Here is a 17841-nt window from a genome sequence, read left to right as displayed (position 1 = left end):
TAGGACCTGAAAAGCAAATGCAAAAGCCTTTGGAACGAGGGGGGGGGGGATGTTAAAGCTTTTTTTTTCCCCTTAAAGAGATGCTGGGGTGGGGGTGGGGGGTGGGGACCGAAGCTGCGAAATGGAATTCGCCCCGGATCCCCGGATTTCTCTTATGTCACCGCCAAGCAAATTAGTTCTCAGAATTCCAGCGGGGGGAGGAGGGCGGGAGGAGGGGGGGAGGAAAGCGAATAGAACTCTGCAACATTGTATTGAGGCCGATCCCTGACGTCACGGTAGGCAAGGTCCCCACGTGACTGCCAGAGAGGAACCTACCACCGGCGACGGGGGGGGCCCGGGCCCCGCACCTCCCTCCTGGCCCCTTCCCGCAAGTTTTTCCCCGGGGGTCTCCTCGGGGACCTTTCTCATAAGCCTCTCTCCAAGCCCGGGGGCGTCCCCGAGTGGGTTCCGGGCTCCCTTGGGCCCCTCCTGGGAGAAAGCCCTCCCCCGGGATCCTCCCCGGGCTGCCTGCGATGGTAGCGCCCGCCGCTCAAATTCCGAGAATTGAGCTGTGTTGATTCTTAGAACTGGGGTTCTTAGAAGTGGTGATGCAAGGAGTTTCTAGGAAAGCGCGGAGACCAGGTGATTCGCTCTCGCTCGCTCGCTGCTTTGCATTGCTGCCGCTGTCCGGGCTGCTGCTGCTGCTGCCTGCGCGGGGCCTCGTTGGATGAGGATGATTAATAATAACCATAATAATAACCATAATAATATTTAGAGCAATAATAGCAAGCCAAGATGCTGGCGGCGGCGACGGCGGTGCCAGGGCTCCGTTGCGCGCTGCGCCTCTTTCATTTCCATCCATCCCATTGCCACCTTTTTGATGCCTGGAAATCGGGGGCTTTCTTGAGCAAGGAGGGGGAGGTGGCTGGAGGGGGGGGGAAAAGGCTCTGGTCCCGTTGGGCGCCGGTGCTTTTGCAAAGGGGGGGTCTGTTTCTCTTGTTGTATGTGTGTGTGTGCCCCCCTCTCTTTCCTTCTCCGTGGCGCGGCAGGTGGAAGGCGGGCAGGCAGGCGGACGCGCAGGGCTCCCCCTTGCTCTCCAATCGCCCAGAGCCACCAGGAGGGGGGGGGGAAACCATGCTGGCCAGTCTCCCCGGCGGGGTTTGCTGCCTGCCTGTTTGCCTGCTTGCCTCTCTCTCCTGAGCTGGTCATTTTCTGCTTGCAGGGAGCAGAGAGGGGGGCTGTTTTGACGCTTGTCAGTTTCATTTTGGAAAGCGAGGAGGCGCGGGGCGTTTTGCCGAGGATTGTGGCTGTTGTGTTGGGATCGCGTGCTTCCTGGGCTGTGTTTTTGGAAGGGCTGCCCGGGGAAGGAAGCTGGCGGGGAGGGAGAGAGAGCGAGAGCGCGCGCGAGAGAGCTCCGGGGGAAGCTGGTGTTTGTGCTGACCGGGCGAGCCGAGCAGGGCACTTCTTTTCCGCGAGTCCTCTCCATGCATAGAGCCGGCGACCGGCTTTGCTCGTGTTTGTCCCATCGTGACCGGGTCTTAATATTTTTTGGCCATGGAGGCATTTTTCAAATTTCCCCCACCCTCTTATTTTTTTATTTTTCTAAAAAAAATCACTTTGCAAAACTGGTTCCCCCGAAACGTGTTTTGTTTTTTCCTTCTCCCCCCTCTATTCTCTTTCCTTTCGGGCGCTCGATAACGCCAGCTCGCCTCGCTCGCCTGGAGCCGCTCCACCGACCAGGGCCTCGCGGGCGGGCGCAACGCACAAGGGCAGCCGGGGAAGGGAAAGAAGCGGAGGAGGAGGGGACGGTTGTTTGTTTGTTTGTTCCACCGGGCGACCCAAATATAAATAAACAAGCACAAGTAAACATGCAACCGGCTGGCGCTCCGAATCCCACCAAAGCGTGCATATATAGGATTGCGCGCTGGGGTGGAGGGGTTTCCCCAATGGGGCTTACTCCCGAGGAAACATTCAGAAAACACCCCCCCCCCCAAATCCATTTTTGTCTTTTCTCGGGGGCAGACAGAAAGCCAGGTTACGACTGACTTATGTCCGGGCAACTCGCCCCCCAAAAGATTGGCCGGGTCCCGACGCGTTGGGCACCTGCCGCGGCGCGTCTCCCGGGATCGGGGCCGGAGAAGGGGAGAGGGAGGGGGGCGCCTCTCTGGCCTCGCGCTCTGAGTGTATTTCTGCGGCTGTCGGGGCTGCGTGCCTGCCACTCGCCTCCCAATGGCCGGGCCGGCCTCCTCCTCTCTCCTTCCTCCTCCTCCGCGGCCGGCTGTCATCCGGCGCGGCCCGGGTAGCCGCCGCCGGAGCGCCGCGCGCGAAGCCGGAGAGCGCCGGGGCTCTTCCAAAGGCGGGCGGGCGCGCGCGCGGGAGGCGGAGGTCTCTGGCCCGGCGCGCAAGATGCGCGCACGAACCCAACGTAGGCTGGTGTTCCCCTTCCATAACAGCCCCAGAAAAAGAAAAACAAAGAAAAACCTGTCTGGTTCCGCCGGCCGTAAACCCAGAGAGGCAGGCAGGTCCCAACATCTCTCCCCCCGCACCGCAATTTCACATGTGCATGTATATATATGCGCGCGCGCGTGTGTGTATTTAACATATATTTTAAAATGCAGCTGTAGGAAAAATTTTTTTTGCCACGGTGCGTTTTGTTTCTCTCTTTAAAAATATGGGGAGCGACGAATATATGGGGGACTCATGTCTTTGCAAAATATTAGGAAAGGCGAAATCCTTCATCTTGGATACTTTGGCGATGCCGGGAGACTTTTATCATGCAGCATAATTCTCCAGGGTGGGTTATATTTGGGTAGGGCGGGGTGAAGGAAAAAAGTTAGGGGACAGACCCTCTTGTTTATTTATATCCGCGTTCCTGCCTCCGCGGGCGCCGGGTTGTTGTGTTTTTCCTGAGCGAAAAATAGGCAGGTCCCGGCCCCGAGGAGCCTCCATCTGCGTTCGATGTAGGCTGGCGCGCGTCGGGTCCTGCCGGCGCGCGAATGTTTCCAGGCTCCCCGGCGTGTGTGTGCGTGGGGACGGTGGCGCGGGGGGGGGGGGAGAGAGAGAGAGAGAGAGAGAGAGAGAGAAATGCAGCCAGCTGAGCCTGGGAACAGAAGCTGTGCCATGAAAACAGAGTCTGCCTGGTGGAGGTGGCTGTTGGATTAATATTAATCCCTGTTTTCTCTTCTTCTCTCTCCCCCCCCCCACGCCCGATAGCAAATGTGGCGCGACTTTATTTTCAAGAAACAATTAAAAAATGAGCCTCTCTGAAGGATGTAGGGAAGTCTGGTTTCCGAAACACGAGCCCAGCTTTTAGAAGAAGAAGAAAACCCATTGCATTAGAAAGATACCTGTAATAGATATGGGGAACACTAGAATTTAATATATAGATGTTCTTGCTGGACGTTAGGATTGGTGAAGGGAAGATCAGCCAAGAGGCAGGCAAGCCTGGAGTGCGGTTTACATTTTTTTTTTTGGTGTGTGTGTGTGTGTCATTTTGCTATCTTACTCTGGAGTCACCTACCCTGGAATAGCAGACCCCTTCCTCAATTCCATACTAGCCACATTTTGCCACTCCGCTCCCCTAGACATTAAGCCTTGAAATAGGTGTGGTGGTGAGATGGGAGGAGACCCCAACTTTCTCTACCCCCTGACTATGGAAGTGGGGCAGTTACCGCGCAGTTAAGCCTCGCTGGTTGCTCCAGGCTTCCCATCCCTCTCCAGAACGGCCCCTTTAAAAAACAAACCAACCCAGACACTTGGAAGAAGCGTTCCTGGAAGGAAACACAGGAATTAATAGCGGGGGAAGGAGACGCGTTTTATTAACACTTACCCGTCTGTAAACTGATCTCCTTAATCCCTGCAGAGAGAGGGGGGCAAAATTTAGGATCTGGGTTTGGACAAGGTCGGGGGGGGGAGACCCACGAGTCAGGGGTGCAGGTTTGTTTTGCTACCCCCTCCCCAAATTAAAATTGAAATGCTTTGGAGGGCGAGAGCTGGGCCATGGAGAAGGTGGCAAAGTCTTGTTTGTTTGCTTAAGGAGCGGCCAAGGCGAAAGGAGATCGAGCGCAGCCAACTCTCAAGAGTTCAATCCTCGCTCTCTCCCCCTCCTGCACTTTTTTTTGTAAATTTCTTAAAGCGTTTCCTTAGAATAAAGCGATCTATATTTACCAGTGGGGGAAGCTGGAGTGGGGGGGGAGAGAGGGGGGGAATCATGTTCTCTTGGGGACAAAGTTACCCAGGTGTAAGGGAAAGTTATTAGAAATCTAAACCTCTTTATTAAAAAAAAAATCGAGGGTTTCCCCGTCCTTCACATGACAGAAGGTGTTTAGAAGTGTCTTCTCCTCCGGAGTGTGGGGGGTGGGAAAACTTTGTTGTGAGTTGGAGGGGGGGGCGGAGGACTTCTGATTTAAATCGGTATGTTTGTGTGTGGGGCAAGATTGACCTCTGGTGGTTAAATGTGGAATAGCCGAGCAGGATCGCTCTCCCCTCCCCGCCCCGCCCCCCAACCTGCCCCCTATTTGACAAATCTGTGGGGTGTGCATACTGTATTGCAAAATAGCCTTCCCTTATGGGTGCTGTGAAATGTGGAGAGTGCTGTTGAGATTTGCCCCTGTGCTGTGGGTGAGGTGCTGCCTGTTGTATAAAGCAGTCTTTGCCCAACTTTCAAACGCTTTGCAAAAGGCTTTAGAGTTTGTTTCCGGAGTTTTGTTTTGGCTTTGAATCGTCTCTGTCCACCGGCAAACCCGCCCTATGACCCTCAGATGAAGGGCTGTATCGAAATTTAATAAATTAAAACATGAGTTTAAAATAAACTCATGAGAGGCCCATTTTGTAGATGGGGAAAGCGAGGCTTCAAAACCACGGGCAGACCAGGGAGTTTGAATAAGGGCTGGAGACCCAGAAGGGGAGAGTGTTGCCCTTGTGCTCAGATCCTGCTTGTAGGTTTCCCCAGAAAGGCATCTGGTTGGCCACCGTGAGAACAGGATGCTGGATTTGATGGGTCGTAGGCCTGATCCAGCCAGGCTCTCCTTATGTTCTTATGTGTGGTTCTGCCCCACGTTTAAACTATGTATATGAGCAATAGAAAGGAGTTTCGCAGAGTCTAAAATAGGAATGGTGGACCTTGGTCGTCTAGATGATCGCTGGCCTCTCCTCATCCCGTTGGCCATCCTTGGGTTGACTGACAGGCAGGTGTTGGAGTCCAGCTTCAACTGGAAAACTGCAGGTTCCTGACTCCTGGGTCTTACAATCAAACCAGGAAGCTCCAGGGTTTGACACACTAGACGAGTTTGGCAGTAGGAGAAACCTCCTCACCATCTAGTACAAGGCTTGTGTTTTTCCACTTCCATCAAATCAAAATACAAAGAGAGGCTTGATCGGAGGGTTTTTTTTAAAATTTAAAAAATAGTTTTAATTATTGTTTGCGACGCCGCAGGGAGAGCTTTAAAGGAGGAATACAAACTACAGACTGCCTTCAACCCTTGGAGTGATGGTGGTGGGGATGCCCAAGTTTGCTTCAGAGTAAATTGAGACAACCTATTTGAAAAGAGAGAGAACCTGGATCAATAACTGACATTTATCCAGCTGAATGGATGGGTAACTACTCTCAAGTAGAAGGTCTTCTCATATAGGTAGGGGGGGGGCAAAGTGCAGAATTTCACCCAGGAAAGGGTCCATCAACTCTCAGGATTACATTTGGTTCCAAATCGGAGGTTAGCACCTCAGGGAAGTTTGTCAGACAACCTGTAAAAGGAAATCCATCTTTATCCCCTGAGTGTTGGGTCTTCTGATGACTCTTGGCTGTGCAAAGATCACCTGGTTTGGCTAAAATCGGCCTCCATCATCCTGGTGCCCTCTCCCAGATAGGTATCTGGAAGAATGGTAGCTTTATTTGCACCCGTGGGTTCCCAGCTCAAAGCATGGCCCCTTAACCTAGGCGTAGCCCACTTGTTTGTGGGACGTTGATGGGAGTTGCAGTCCAATCTATGGAGGGCGCAAGGTCGGCAAAGGAAACTAGCTTGTCTTCTCCTGCCTCGAGGGCAGGGCTCAAACCAATGGATTCAGATTGCAAGAAAGCGAGATTCCAACTAAACATCAGGAAGAACTTTTGAGAGTAGGATCTGTTTGAGAGTGGAAAGATAGCTGGTGGATTCTCCTTCCTTGGAGGTTTTTAAGCAGAGTTTGGCTGGCCACCCGTCAGGGATGCTTTCGCGGTGAAGCTAGATTCCCTTGGAGGGTCAATTCAATTTGACAATTCTGGGATACCAGAAGTCAAATGATTTGGGGGCAGCAGCAAGAGAACTACCTGTTGGAGGAGTATGTCTCCCTATATATGCAAGCACCCACTGGATTGCCCTGCACAACTTCTCATTTCAATGGGGCTTGCACAACACAGTGGACGCAGCGTCCCAAACTAAAGGATGCCAAGAGCTGTAGCTTAATTTTAAGAAAACTTTTGAGTTCTGCAAAGGTGTGGAGAGGTGAGTGGGGGTGTTCATTGGTGGCGGCGTGGGGTCAGTTTTGAAACTTGAATTTGAAGATGAGATGCTGGTAACTCAAAAGCCAGCAGGGCACATCAGAGTTAGCTTAAAAAAAAAAAACCACGCACCAAAATACCAGTCAATCAGAAAAAAACCTGACCCTAGGAGTTCAGCCATGCAAAAGCCCCTTTCAGTTTCAGTAAACGCGTGCTTAACCCTCCCATTGAAATAAATGGACTTTCTGTGTGCTTGATAATGGGTTTTGTGTTGCTCATGTTTCACTGTAGTCTCTGTGTGCCGAGGAACCCTTGGAAAACTGAACAATGAATTCCGCCTCCCTCCAAATATGCACTTGGAAGTACTGAGCCAATTCAGAACTGGGCCCATCGAGGTTGGCTCTGTGTTGTCCTTGGCCAAGCCAGCACACTCCAGGTGTTTTATCTGAGACACCTGGAGGGCACTGGCTTGGCAAAGGTTAGCTCTGCACTGGAAGAAGTTCCATTAGCAACGTCTGAGCTGGTTGGAGCGAAATACAACACTGGTATTTGCACGGTGGTCCGCGTGCGAGAAGCTTGTTTACTCTTCCTCCTTCGTCTCCCACGAACTTTCACTTTGTTTTTTGGGTCAGTTTCACTTGTGGTTGCTGGGGAGGCAAGGGAGCGGGTGGGGGGTGAAGAAAGAGATGGCTTTGGGGAAGTGGTTACGGCCACGGAGTCCTGTTTTTACTCTTGCTCTCGCTCTCCCAATGGCAGGTTATATAAAAACTCTCTGTTTGCAGGGCCCCCTCCTCCACTTTTAATCTGTTCTCTTACTCATTGTCGGCATATAAATTATTATTATTATTATTATTATTATTATTATTATTATTATTAAAACCTCTTGCATGTTATGGTTACTGATTTATTATCTGTGCTCTTGATTCATTCATCAAACGATTCTCATGAAACTTAGCCACCCAACACAAAGGTTGATTTTATTTACCCGTTTCATAAAAGTTATACACTGCTTGAATGCAAAGAAAACCTCAAAGCGCTTTTCATTAAAAGACAAAGCAATCAAATGACCGCAATGCAAAATTAACTACCGTGCAAATTTAAGATAGACAACTTCCAAATTGCTCGGGGGGTCTTTATAACTTTGTGTGATAGCCCAAATGTGGGTCCAAGGTCCCCCACCCCATCAAAATATTCTCGGTGGTGATGCTACTACGATTTTCTCTTTCTGGGGGAGGAACAGTTGAAATATTAGGAGGTTCTTGTATGCGTCTGTAAGTCAAATGCCCAAATGAACCGGAGGCCATAAGAAATTCTCCCCTTCTGAAGATGTCAGCGGTTGGCTTCCAGACCTTAGTAAATTTGTTAGCAGATCCACTGTAATTGAGGGGAAATCTAATCAGTTTCACTGGGTCTCCTCTAAGCATAACTAAGTCTGGATCCAACCCTTTGTTGAGCCCAGGGATGGGGAATGTGGCACCCTTTAGGCGACGATTGCCAAACCTCTGTTGTCCACGCAACTTGGGTCTGCTTCTGAAGATGGTCTGGTAGTCATTGACACCTCTAGTTCCCCCTTGCCTCCCTCTTTCCTCTTAGCCTACCCATGGGTCCCTGCCCCACAGTGTCCATTGATTATAGAATAAAATGTAGCTTGTCCTATAATTAACTAGCCTGCCTGGTCTGTAAGGAAATCCCCAAGGACTCTAACCCTTAGTTCATCCTCTTTTGCTGCATCTCTGCTGAGGTTTCCCTTCTGCAGCTGCGATGTAGTGATCAAACTTTCCCCAGGACCAGCTGGCACGCCTGCGTAAGCGAGCCAGGATTTGAACCCAGGTCCATAGCTGATCCCGTTTGTCTCAGAACATTTGAGTTGGAGCTTCCATCCCTGGTTGAAATCCAACTGGGAGGGTCGCTGATCCCCCCCGCGGCTCCTGGCAGAGGAGGAGGGTGTTTGTGAAATCCCGGAATCCAGCAGTTATTACCACCAGAAAGTTATTCCTGAAGTTTAGTTGTAATCTCCTTTCCTGTCATTGGAATCCGTTGGCTTGGGTCCTACCCTCCAGAGCAGCGGAGAACAAGCTTGTTCCATCGTTCATGTGACAGCGCTTCAGATATTTGAAGATGGCTCTCATATTCCCTCTCCTTCTCCTTACCCAACTCCCTCAACCGTTCCTCATAAGGCTTGGTTTCCAGACCTGTTATCAGATCTTTTATACGTGTGTGTGTGTGGGGAGAGACTAATTTTCTTGCATACGGGAATTGGCCTTTGAAAAAGCAACAACAACTCAAACATTTTGCGCAGAGAAGAGTGTGTGTCTGTGCGTGAGTCAGGGGGGGGGTATGGGGTGCCCTGAGCAGGAAGAAAAGGGGGAGTGTTGGCAAGTTCTGAAGGCTGGGCATGTCGGGGTGAGCACCTTGGCACATGAGAATCTACTTGCAGGGAGATCTACTGCTTGATTCAAATATACCTTATGTCGCCTGCACCTTTGTGGGAAGAAGCACCGTAGCTCAGTAGCAGAGCATGTCCTTTTCAAACAGAATGTCCCAGGTTCAAATCCTCAGCGTCTCCGGGTAGGTCTGGGAAAATTCTCCGCCTGAAACCACGGAGAGCCGCTGAAAGTCAGGGCCGACAATACTAAGCTCAATGGGCCAGTGGGTTCCTATGCTCCTATGCTCAGATCGCTTTAACTGACAATGCTGGAAATTCAGCCGGGCGTCTTCTTGCATGCAACCTTCTCGTAATGCTTTTGCATGGCCAGCATGCATTTGTAATTGGCTGTATGTTTGTATTCATGGTCAGCTGGTTTGTGAGTCTGCTGAGTTGAAAAGCAAAGCATGGATTTAGCAAAATGTGCACCACCGCTGAGCAGGGTTGTGATGTTTTTAGAACGAAGGTCCTTCTTCACCCAGTGCAGGGTTAAACTGTGGAACTCGCTGCCACAGGAGGCAGTGATTGCCACCAGAGACGGCGCCCTTTTAACACTAACCCTAGAACTTGTAGGCATCTAATGAAGCTGAATGTTGGAAGATTCTGGATGGTTGGATGAAAGGACTTATTCGTGAAGCACATAGTTAACCTACGGAACTCCATCCCACAAGAGGCGGTGGTGGCTTTAAAAGAGAACTGGACAAATTCATGGAGGGTGGCAGCTAGCCACAATGGCAATGCTCTGCCCTCCGCAGTTGAAGGCAGCAAGTGATTCTGAACGCCAGCTGCTGGAAGCCCACAAGAGGGGTGTTGTGTTCGAATCCTGCTTGCGGGTTCACTACAGGCATCTGGCTAGCTACTGTGAGAACAAGGTGGTAGATGAGATGGGGGGCCCTGGCCTAATCCAGGAGCCTCTCCTCATGTTCCTAGCACTCTGAAGAGTGGAGGAAGGACATCTAACAAAGTTGAAGGCCTCCTTACCTGAGTCATTGCAAAAAAAAGTGCTTCCTACCTCTCTAGTCTTCTTTCAGCAATTCTTAAGTGGAGAGCGGTGTGTGTGTGTCTGGCTTTTTGTTTTCCTGGTTACAGGCTAACAAACCTGCTCCCTTTCTCTGCCATTGTGTTTCCTAGAAGGAAACTGGATCACACAGGAACTTGGAACAAAATGCTCAGTGTGGTAACCTCTTAGGCACACAATACAGGAGGGGAGGAAGAGAGGAAGCTGGCAGAATCAAAGTCTCTTTGATATGCACTGACTAAGGAGTTTCGAGGCTCAGAGCTGTGGTTGGCCTCCATTCTCATCGCCCCCACCTCCATTTTCCTCTCGCTGCTGCTGTCTAATCTCAAGTCGCTTGTCTTAGACAGCAGACGGGGACGGCCGACTTGGGAAGTGAGAGAAGGAAGGCCTCTCAAGTCCTTCCACCAGGAGGGGGGAAACCCAGCGAGCATCTTTACTGATCTTGCTCATTGCGAGAAAAGCTGTGGCCAGGATCAGTGACTTCCAAATTTCCCCCTCTTCCGAGAACTCTTTCTGCATCAATCTGCTGCAGAACTCCAGTTTGGGGTCCAATTGCCTTGCATAGAGTGCATGAGCACCAGGAACAGGGCCAGTGTTCGAAATTAGCCAGGCGCCAGGCACGTTTTGCCACTGGTGCAGGTCCAATTTGCAACCGTGTGGAGATTTCTGGGCACCAGGATTAAAAACCTCTGCCTTACTCGGTAGTTAATACCATTTCTGTTTCCGCCGTGTGTGCTTCCTCTTCTTACATACTGGGACAAGCGAATTGTAAGAACAAGCAATATAGTTGAGATCGAAGAATTGTGGAATTGTAGCACTGGAAGGGGATCCCAAGGGTCATTTAGTCCAACCCCTGGGCAAACTTGACATTCTGTGTTGGCAACCACAACCTAGATTCAAGGTGCCATTTGGCGCCTAGCTTATATACCTGAATTTCCAACGTTGGAACGGCTATAGCTCAGTGACAGAGCACCAAGTGTGCAGGCAGAAAGTCTCTCTCTGTCCCTAGGATATCTGCCTTGAAACCCTGGAGAGAAGCTGCTGCCAGCCAGTGTGGGAAATACTGAGCTAGCCAGACCAGCACTAGGACTCTGTCTAAAGCAGTTGTTTCCTATCTTCCTGCCCTCGCTGAAGCTTTATGATTTCAGCATCGCCTTGGGCGAGCCGAGAGCAGAGCCAGGAGAGCAGCTGCTATTCCAATGACCATGTTGTGCATATAAGTTGTCCTGCCGGGAGGACGGTTTGCCATTGCAGATCTGCTTCGGCCAGGGGGTGGGGTGGGGGTGGGGAGACCCTCACAACTGCGGCTGGGTTCCTTCCAAGGGATACTAGGGTCCCTTCGGATTCGCTTTGGCATTTGCATTTTTTGAGCAAAAAAGGAGCTCAGAATGATCACAGCAGCATGAAGGAACAACAACACATTGCAGTCACTGTAATATCAAGCCGAGCAGCATAGAGACAAAGCCAACAGCGACAGCAAATCCACCAAAACAATTAACGCGATTCAAAAAAGTTATGTTAAAAGTTTCCAGGCAGTGGTGGTGGTGCTGAAGCATAAGAAATATACTTTAAAAATAAAAAATCACCTTTTTTTGGTGAGGGCGTGCCTTGCAACTGAAATATAAAACAGTACGAAATGCAGTTAAAATTTCCTGCACTGGAAGGGCTTGAACCCAATGACCCTTTGGGTCCCTTTCCAATTCTGCGATTCTGTGAAAAAGAACCCAAATGCAGCAGTTGGTGATGCAGCCGTCAAAAAGTGGAAGAATGAAGGGTGTTTGGGGATGACGGAATTGCTTTCCAGATACTGTCTAAAGGCAGAGTTGGAAGAGACACCAGGCATCTTCTAGTCCAAACCCCTGCAATGCAGGAACCACAGCCATCCACGACAGATGGCCATCCTACCGCCAAGGAAAGAGTCCACAACCTTCTGAGCAATTCTGTTCCAATGTCTCAGAAAGCTCTTCCCAATGTTTAGTTGGAATCTCCTGACTTGCAACTTGAATGCATTGGTTTGGGTCCTGCTCTATCTTCCATTTGGCAGCCCTTCGGATATCTTTTCTCCTCTTCCTCTCAACTCCCTCATCCCCAACTCGCTCAACCGTCCCTCATAAGGCTTGGTTTCCAGACCCTTGATCATCTCGGTCGCCCTCCTCTGCACACATTCCAGCTCATCGACATCCTTCTTAAATTGTGGACACAGCCCTACGATTTCCCTAGAGGAGTCTTGATTTCTCTTGTGCATGGTGAGAAATGGCACGAGCGTTTTGTATCCTCTTTCCCTGAAGCATTGGGAGATATTGATGTCCATCTTTTATTGGGCCAGCTTCTGTTGGTGTAAGGATTTACAGCTTAGGGAAGGCGGTGACCTTGTGTGGAGCTGGAAGGCAGGCGATTGGATGAGACTCCGGTAGCTTTCCATTCTGTTGTGCCAGCTGAATAGGTGGGTAGCTGGTAAATGATTGCAAGGCTGGCTTGGGATCTAAATTCCTTCAATAAAAGGAACTGCAAGATGGGACTTTGGTGGTGTATTTCTCATGCTGGGTTGCCCTCTTGCGGAGAGAAAAGGTGGTTACGATTTTAGTGTGAAACCCTTTCCGACGAGGGCAAGCGTGACGATGATTAATTTTAGCGTAGCGGTTTTTGTTTTAAAGTGGAGAATGGCAGCTGAGTTGGAGATGCACGGAAAGGGGATCTCTCTGCATCTGAAAGTGAGGTCTGGTGTGGAGAGTTAATGGTCAACATGCTTTCTTTTCTTCTTTTTGGTATAGGAAACAGGCTGTTCAAAAATGGCAAAATGTATAGTTCCAATCCCTAACTAGCGAAGGGTGGAAGTGGGGACCAAGGGCTTCCTTTCACAGAACTGTAGAATTGGATGGGACCCCCAAGAGTCATCCGGTCCAACCTCCTGCACTGCAGGAATCACAGCTTCCCCCAATGGCTATTAACAAGCCAAACACCCAACTGCCTTTGGTCCAGCTGATTTAAGCAAGGGATTTAAGCAAGGTGAAACAGCTGCAAATCAGAACAGAAGGCTTACTGAGGCCAGTATCCTTTTGTCCCGCAGCTGCCGACCAGATGATGACGATAATTTAATTCATATCTCATTTCATGCCCAAATAGGCTTCTGAGTGGTTTACAAAGTGTAGCCGCCAATTACACAAACATTATACCACCCGTAATTAAAACGCACTATAAAACAATCTCAGTAAAACAACCCAGCTATTAAAAAGTGGAAACTCTGGTCGAGAGATCAAGAAAATCCAAGGTGCCTCTGGGTTGTCCACAAACAGGTGATGGTGGGGGCATACTGATGGGCGACTGGAGCAACGTTTTGCACATTTAAGCAAAGCAGGAGTAGGCTATGAGCAGGAAAGGGGGTGGTTGCCTTCAGAAACTGAAGGAGAAACGAGGAGTTCGGAAAGGGTGCTTGCATGTATGTGGGGTATGAGATCACTTCTGCCAACTTTGCAGGAGTTGCTAAACTTTGAAGGCCCCCAGCAAGATTTTATTGTGCACTCTTCCGCAAACCGTGCCAAAATACCTTATCAGCTCCTATGCAATCTTTTTTTGCAATTGTGGCAAGTCTTTTTGCAACATGATTGATGTTTTCGCTATACTAGACTTGTTATTTGTTTTTAAAAATCTTAATATAAACATTGATTTTTTTAAAAAAATATCAAAAGTTTTCCCGCTTGAGCGCAGGAATCTGGAGGCAGAGCATTGGGCCCTCTTGCTGTTGTTGCTGTCCATTCATTTTTATTTCATGGAATTTATACAATGCTTGATGGGTTGTTTTAAAAAAATATCCTCAGAGCAGTTTACAAAAAGATAAAACGGGAAAGTCAAGAAAAAATTACCACTGTACCTCGAAAACATACAAAAAGTCAAAATACTGAAACGGGTTAAAACACACATCAAGTTTCTAAGCACCAGGACAGGCTTGTCTAAACAAGAATGTTTTTAACAGGTGCTGAAAAGAATACGCTGATATCAATAGGCAGGGAGTTCCAAAGTATAGGCACTGTCACACTCAAACATTGAGTTCTTACACATGCAGAACAGGTGTGATTTGGCACCTGGGGTGCCCGTTCCACTGATGGAAGAGATCATGTGGGCACATCTGGGATGAAGCAATCTCCCAGGTAAACCGCTCCCAGGTTGTTAATGGCTTTGTGTACCAAGAGTAACACCTTGAATTTGGTCTGGTAGCTAATGAGCAGCCAGCGCAGATCTCTGAGCCCAGATGTTAGGCGCTGGCAAGCCTGTTCGAGCTGCCGGTAGCTCCCTGAGTCTTGTGTCATCACAACCGCCGCAACCCACCCCTGACACTCCCTCTTCAAGCTTGATGGCTTGAGAGGAGCTGTGTCAAGAGAGGCTCCCCCCTGAGCCTTCAAAATCTGAAGCGGCAATTATGCAAGATTCCAGGCGGCATTCTGGAGGGGCTGCTCTCCCTTTCAAGTCTCTGGAATGGAATCGTAATGGCACACATTTTTTACGCTGGCAATTAGATGCTGCATTGCAATTCAGCGCCACGCATCCCACACTGTTTTTCATTTGTGGGTGTGGGAGTGTTTTTAAGGGCCAGATCACAAGAGCCACATAACAGAGATTTTTTTTACAGCGCTGTTTTTATTGAGATTTCAAAATGCAACGCTGGGAAGACGGGGGATCCGTCCCGAGCTAGCTTTAAAAGAAAGAACTGTGGCATTAAAAAAGCAATAACGTATGGGATGCTTTTGGTTCCACCTCCATTCCCATCGCTGCGGATCAGAGGATTGTAGGGCACCCCAAGGGTCATCTAGTACAACCCCCTGCAATGCAGGAATCTCAACTGGATGCAATTTACATGACAGATGGCCATCCAACCTCTGCGTAACACTCTCCAAGGAAGAAGACTCCACCACCTTCCAAAGGAGTCTGCAGAAAACAGACTTGCTCCATCTCCCATGTGACAGCCCTTGAGACATTTGAAGTTGACTATTATGGGAGGTTATTGTTGGCACCACAGGAATTGTCCTACGGTCTCCCACAGGGTCCCACATTTTGTCCCCTTTGCTGGCTGACATCTGGGAGTTGTCATCAGGAGGTCTGGAGTGAAGTGTCATCAATACATGGTTCGCACTCAGCTCCATCTCTCTGTCCCATCTGAATCGGGAGAGGTGCTCGAGGTGCAAACTGCATCTGTTGCAGCGAAACTATATTTAAACTGTAATCTTCACCACCTGTAATCTTTGCATTCCATTGCCATTCAACTCCCACCTTTCGATATTCTCCTTTTAGATACCTGCCACCTAAGATTTTGCACCGAGTATCTGACGACATAGGCTCGAGTCCATGGGAGCTTTATGGCATGATAGATTTGTGGTGCCACGAGATTCTGCTTTGCTTTTTGTGTAAGAGCCCAACATCTCCATAATTTTTTTGAAAAACAACCACACATCTGTTGTGTGGCTTGTGACGTTTGGGAAAGGGCCATGGGAGGGAGTTTTGCAGAAGTGTGTGTTGGGTTTGGTTGCTGTTCTGACAAACCCCACCCTGATTCTGTGGCCCAAATGCCTTTGGAGCGGAGTAGGTGAAAGAAAACTACAGGTTGTGCACTCAGCATCTTCAATGGAGTTATAACTTTCACACTGTACTATATAAAAAAAGCATTGGCCACTTGGCTCCCCGTCATGTTAATACCTGGTTAGCACTGTAGTTTTGTTTTATTTTTAATATTTTGTTAGGAGCAAACCCAGAATGGCTGGGGGCAACCCAGTCAGATGGGCAGCATATAAAGGTTGTTGTTGTTGTTGTGTATGCCACACTTCCAGACTGCTGAATGTTGCCAAACAAAGGGAACATGTCAGTCCCTTGTTAAAACGACTTCACTCGCTACTGATCTGTTTCTGGGCACAATTCAAAGTGCCCAAGCTACCTGAAAGATCACCTCTCCCATTATGAACCTGCCTAGATGCTGAGATCCCTGGGTGAGCATCTTCTCTCGGTCTCGCTGAGTTCCCTTAGTCTCATCAACATCCGAAACACAGATGGTGGTGACCTAGACAGAGCCTTTTCTGTGGCTGCTCCCATATTGTGGCATTGGCTGTACTTTCGGTCCCTTCCAACTCTATGATTACAAGGAAGGAGATTCCTTGGGGTCCCTCCAACTCTCTGATTCTACGAATTCACTCCCAAGAGAGGGCAGCCTGACTCCCTCTTTGTTATCCTTCTGGTTTCAGAAAGGCCTTTGGGGTACAGACATTGCTGACCGCTGGGCTGCTGTCGGGGCCAACTGTAGTTTTAATTGCTGCTTCTCAACGTGTCCTGGTGTATTTTAATTATTGTTTTTAACCAGTTTGCATTCATTACTTTGCATTTCTTAATGTTGTTTTTAAACGTCAGGAGCCGCCTTGAATCCCAGCTTAGAAGAATGGCAGAATATAAACACAATGAATGATAATTATATGAATGCTTTGCGGTTTTCCCATTGGCGCATCTGCTTGGCCACTTTAAGAACAGAATGCTAGACTAGAAGGGCCACTGGCTCATTCATGCAGGCTCTGCTTATATATTTACTTACGAGGTTCTTTGTGTTTTGTCTGTGCAGGTCTGAAAGAAACCCTTCGACTGTGAATTGAAGCAGGAGGTACGGCCCGTAATTGCATGCCTCATTCCTTCAAGTGTATCGAATGGAATATTGCAGCTGGCTCAGCTGGAAGCGTTTTTCAGGAGGGCGTCTGGCTTGATTTAAGGAAATAAAAACCCAAGTGGCGTCCTCCCTCCCTTGCTGATGGGAACCGAGTGGGTGGGTTTGGCGGAGGCTGCCCTTCCGCAGTCGGGTGTCGAAGGTTTCCTTCCACCTGCCCCTCTTCGGGAGGGGATTACTTCGAGGCCTCTACTTCTCGGTGTTTTGGTTTTCCTTAAATTTCTTGGCCATGTTTGTGACCCCCTGGGGCCTCAGAGCAGCTTTCAGAGAGTCAAAACCAGAAAAGGCAAACAAGACCCGCCATGAGACACTTTGAAATAATTTTAAAAGGTGGTTTCAAAATGCCAACTAAAAGGCAACGGGGACAACCGCCAGCATTCAGCCATCCGGTCCTAAAATTCAAAATGAGCCTTCAGGCAAATTTCTGGGACAGGTGAAATAAGCTGACAATCCTCCTTAGGCAGAAAAATCCTCTCTGAGGAATTTTCACCAGTGAAAACGTTCAGCTCCCAGGAACTGCCAGCCTGGCATGGCATCTTTCCAGTTTGGGGTGGCCTTTTCTAGATCAGGCCAATCCCAACCAGCGAAAGCTTCACTTTCCAGTTGCCTTTGGGAGCTTACAAGCAGGGCATGGAGGTGGGTTGCAGTTCCACGCTGTTCACTTGTGACCTATGTTAGAGGTACACTGCCGCTGGCTATGGAGGCTCTTCTTTAAGGTCCCATGCACGGCTAGTAATATCTAGCAGGCCTGCTTCTCTATGGGCTGCCGCTCCTTCACAACAGCTTTGAGGTGGGACTCAAACCATGTGTTTGGAGTGTGTGGGGCTGAATGGAGTTGTAGTCCGAACCTTCTCGAGGGCCCCAGGTTGAGGAAGTCTTGACTGGAGCCTCAGGTGTGTGTTCTCTAGATGAGCTCCTCCTGCTGAAGTAAAGAGCCCCCCCCCGACACCCCCCCTCTGCAATGCTCATAATAATTTCCGCCTTTGCTCCCTTCTTCTGCACATCAACAGGACAGACCCAAGATGGCTTCACCGGCAGACAGTTGCATCCAGTTCACCCGACACGCGAGCGACGTCCTCCTCAATCTCAACCGCCTCAGGAGCAGGGATATCCTGACGGACGTGGTCATCATCGTCAACCGGGAACAGTTCCGAGCCCACAAAACTGTCCTGATGGCCTGCAGGTGAGGAGAACGACCCCAGAACTCACCAACATCCCCCAAAGCGGAGTGCCAGGAGATTCAGGGCTGCTAA

At 49.5% G+C, this 17841-nt stretch overlaps 1 protein-coding gene across 5 annotated transcripts in view; it reads left to right on the top strand.

The window, feature by feature from the left end:
- The first annotated feature begins 467 nt into the window (after nucleotides 1-467).
- Nucleotides 468-17841, top strand: part of BCL6 (BCL6 transcription repressor) — a 35251-nt gene continuing 17877 nt past the window's right edge. For 3 of the 5 annotated variants that reach the window (XM_060274247.1, XM_035132858.2, XM_060274244.1), the window contains exons 1-3: nucleotides 468-621; nucleotides 16490-16528; nucleotides 17599-17771. In XM_060274247.1, the coding sequence (XP_060130230.1) occupies nucleotides 17611-17771 (161 nt within the window). In that variant the 5' untranslated portion in view covers nucleotides 468-621; nucleotides 16490-16528; nucleotides 17599-17610. Of the gene's footprint in view, nucleotides 622-11177; nucleotides 15870-16489; nucleotides 16529-17598; nucleotides 17772-17841 lie in introns of those variants that run through there. The other 2 variants (XM_060274246.1, XM_060274245.1) reach the window with 2 other exon arrangements.

The sequence above is a fragment of the Zootoca vivipara genome, chromosome 5 (genome assembly GCF_963506605.1).
Source record: "Zootoca vivipara chromosome 5, rZooViv1.1, whole genome shotgun sequence".
NCBI lineage: Eukaryota > Metazoa > Chordata > Lepidosauria > Squamata > Lacertidae > Zootoca > Zootoca vivipara.
This window is presented reverse-complemented; position numbering and strand designations above follow the sequence as displayed.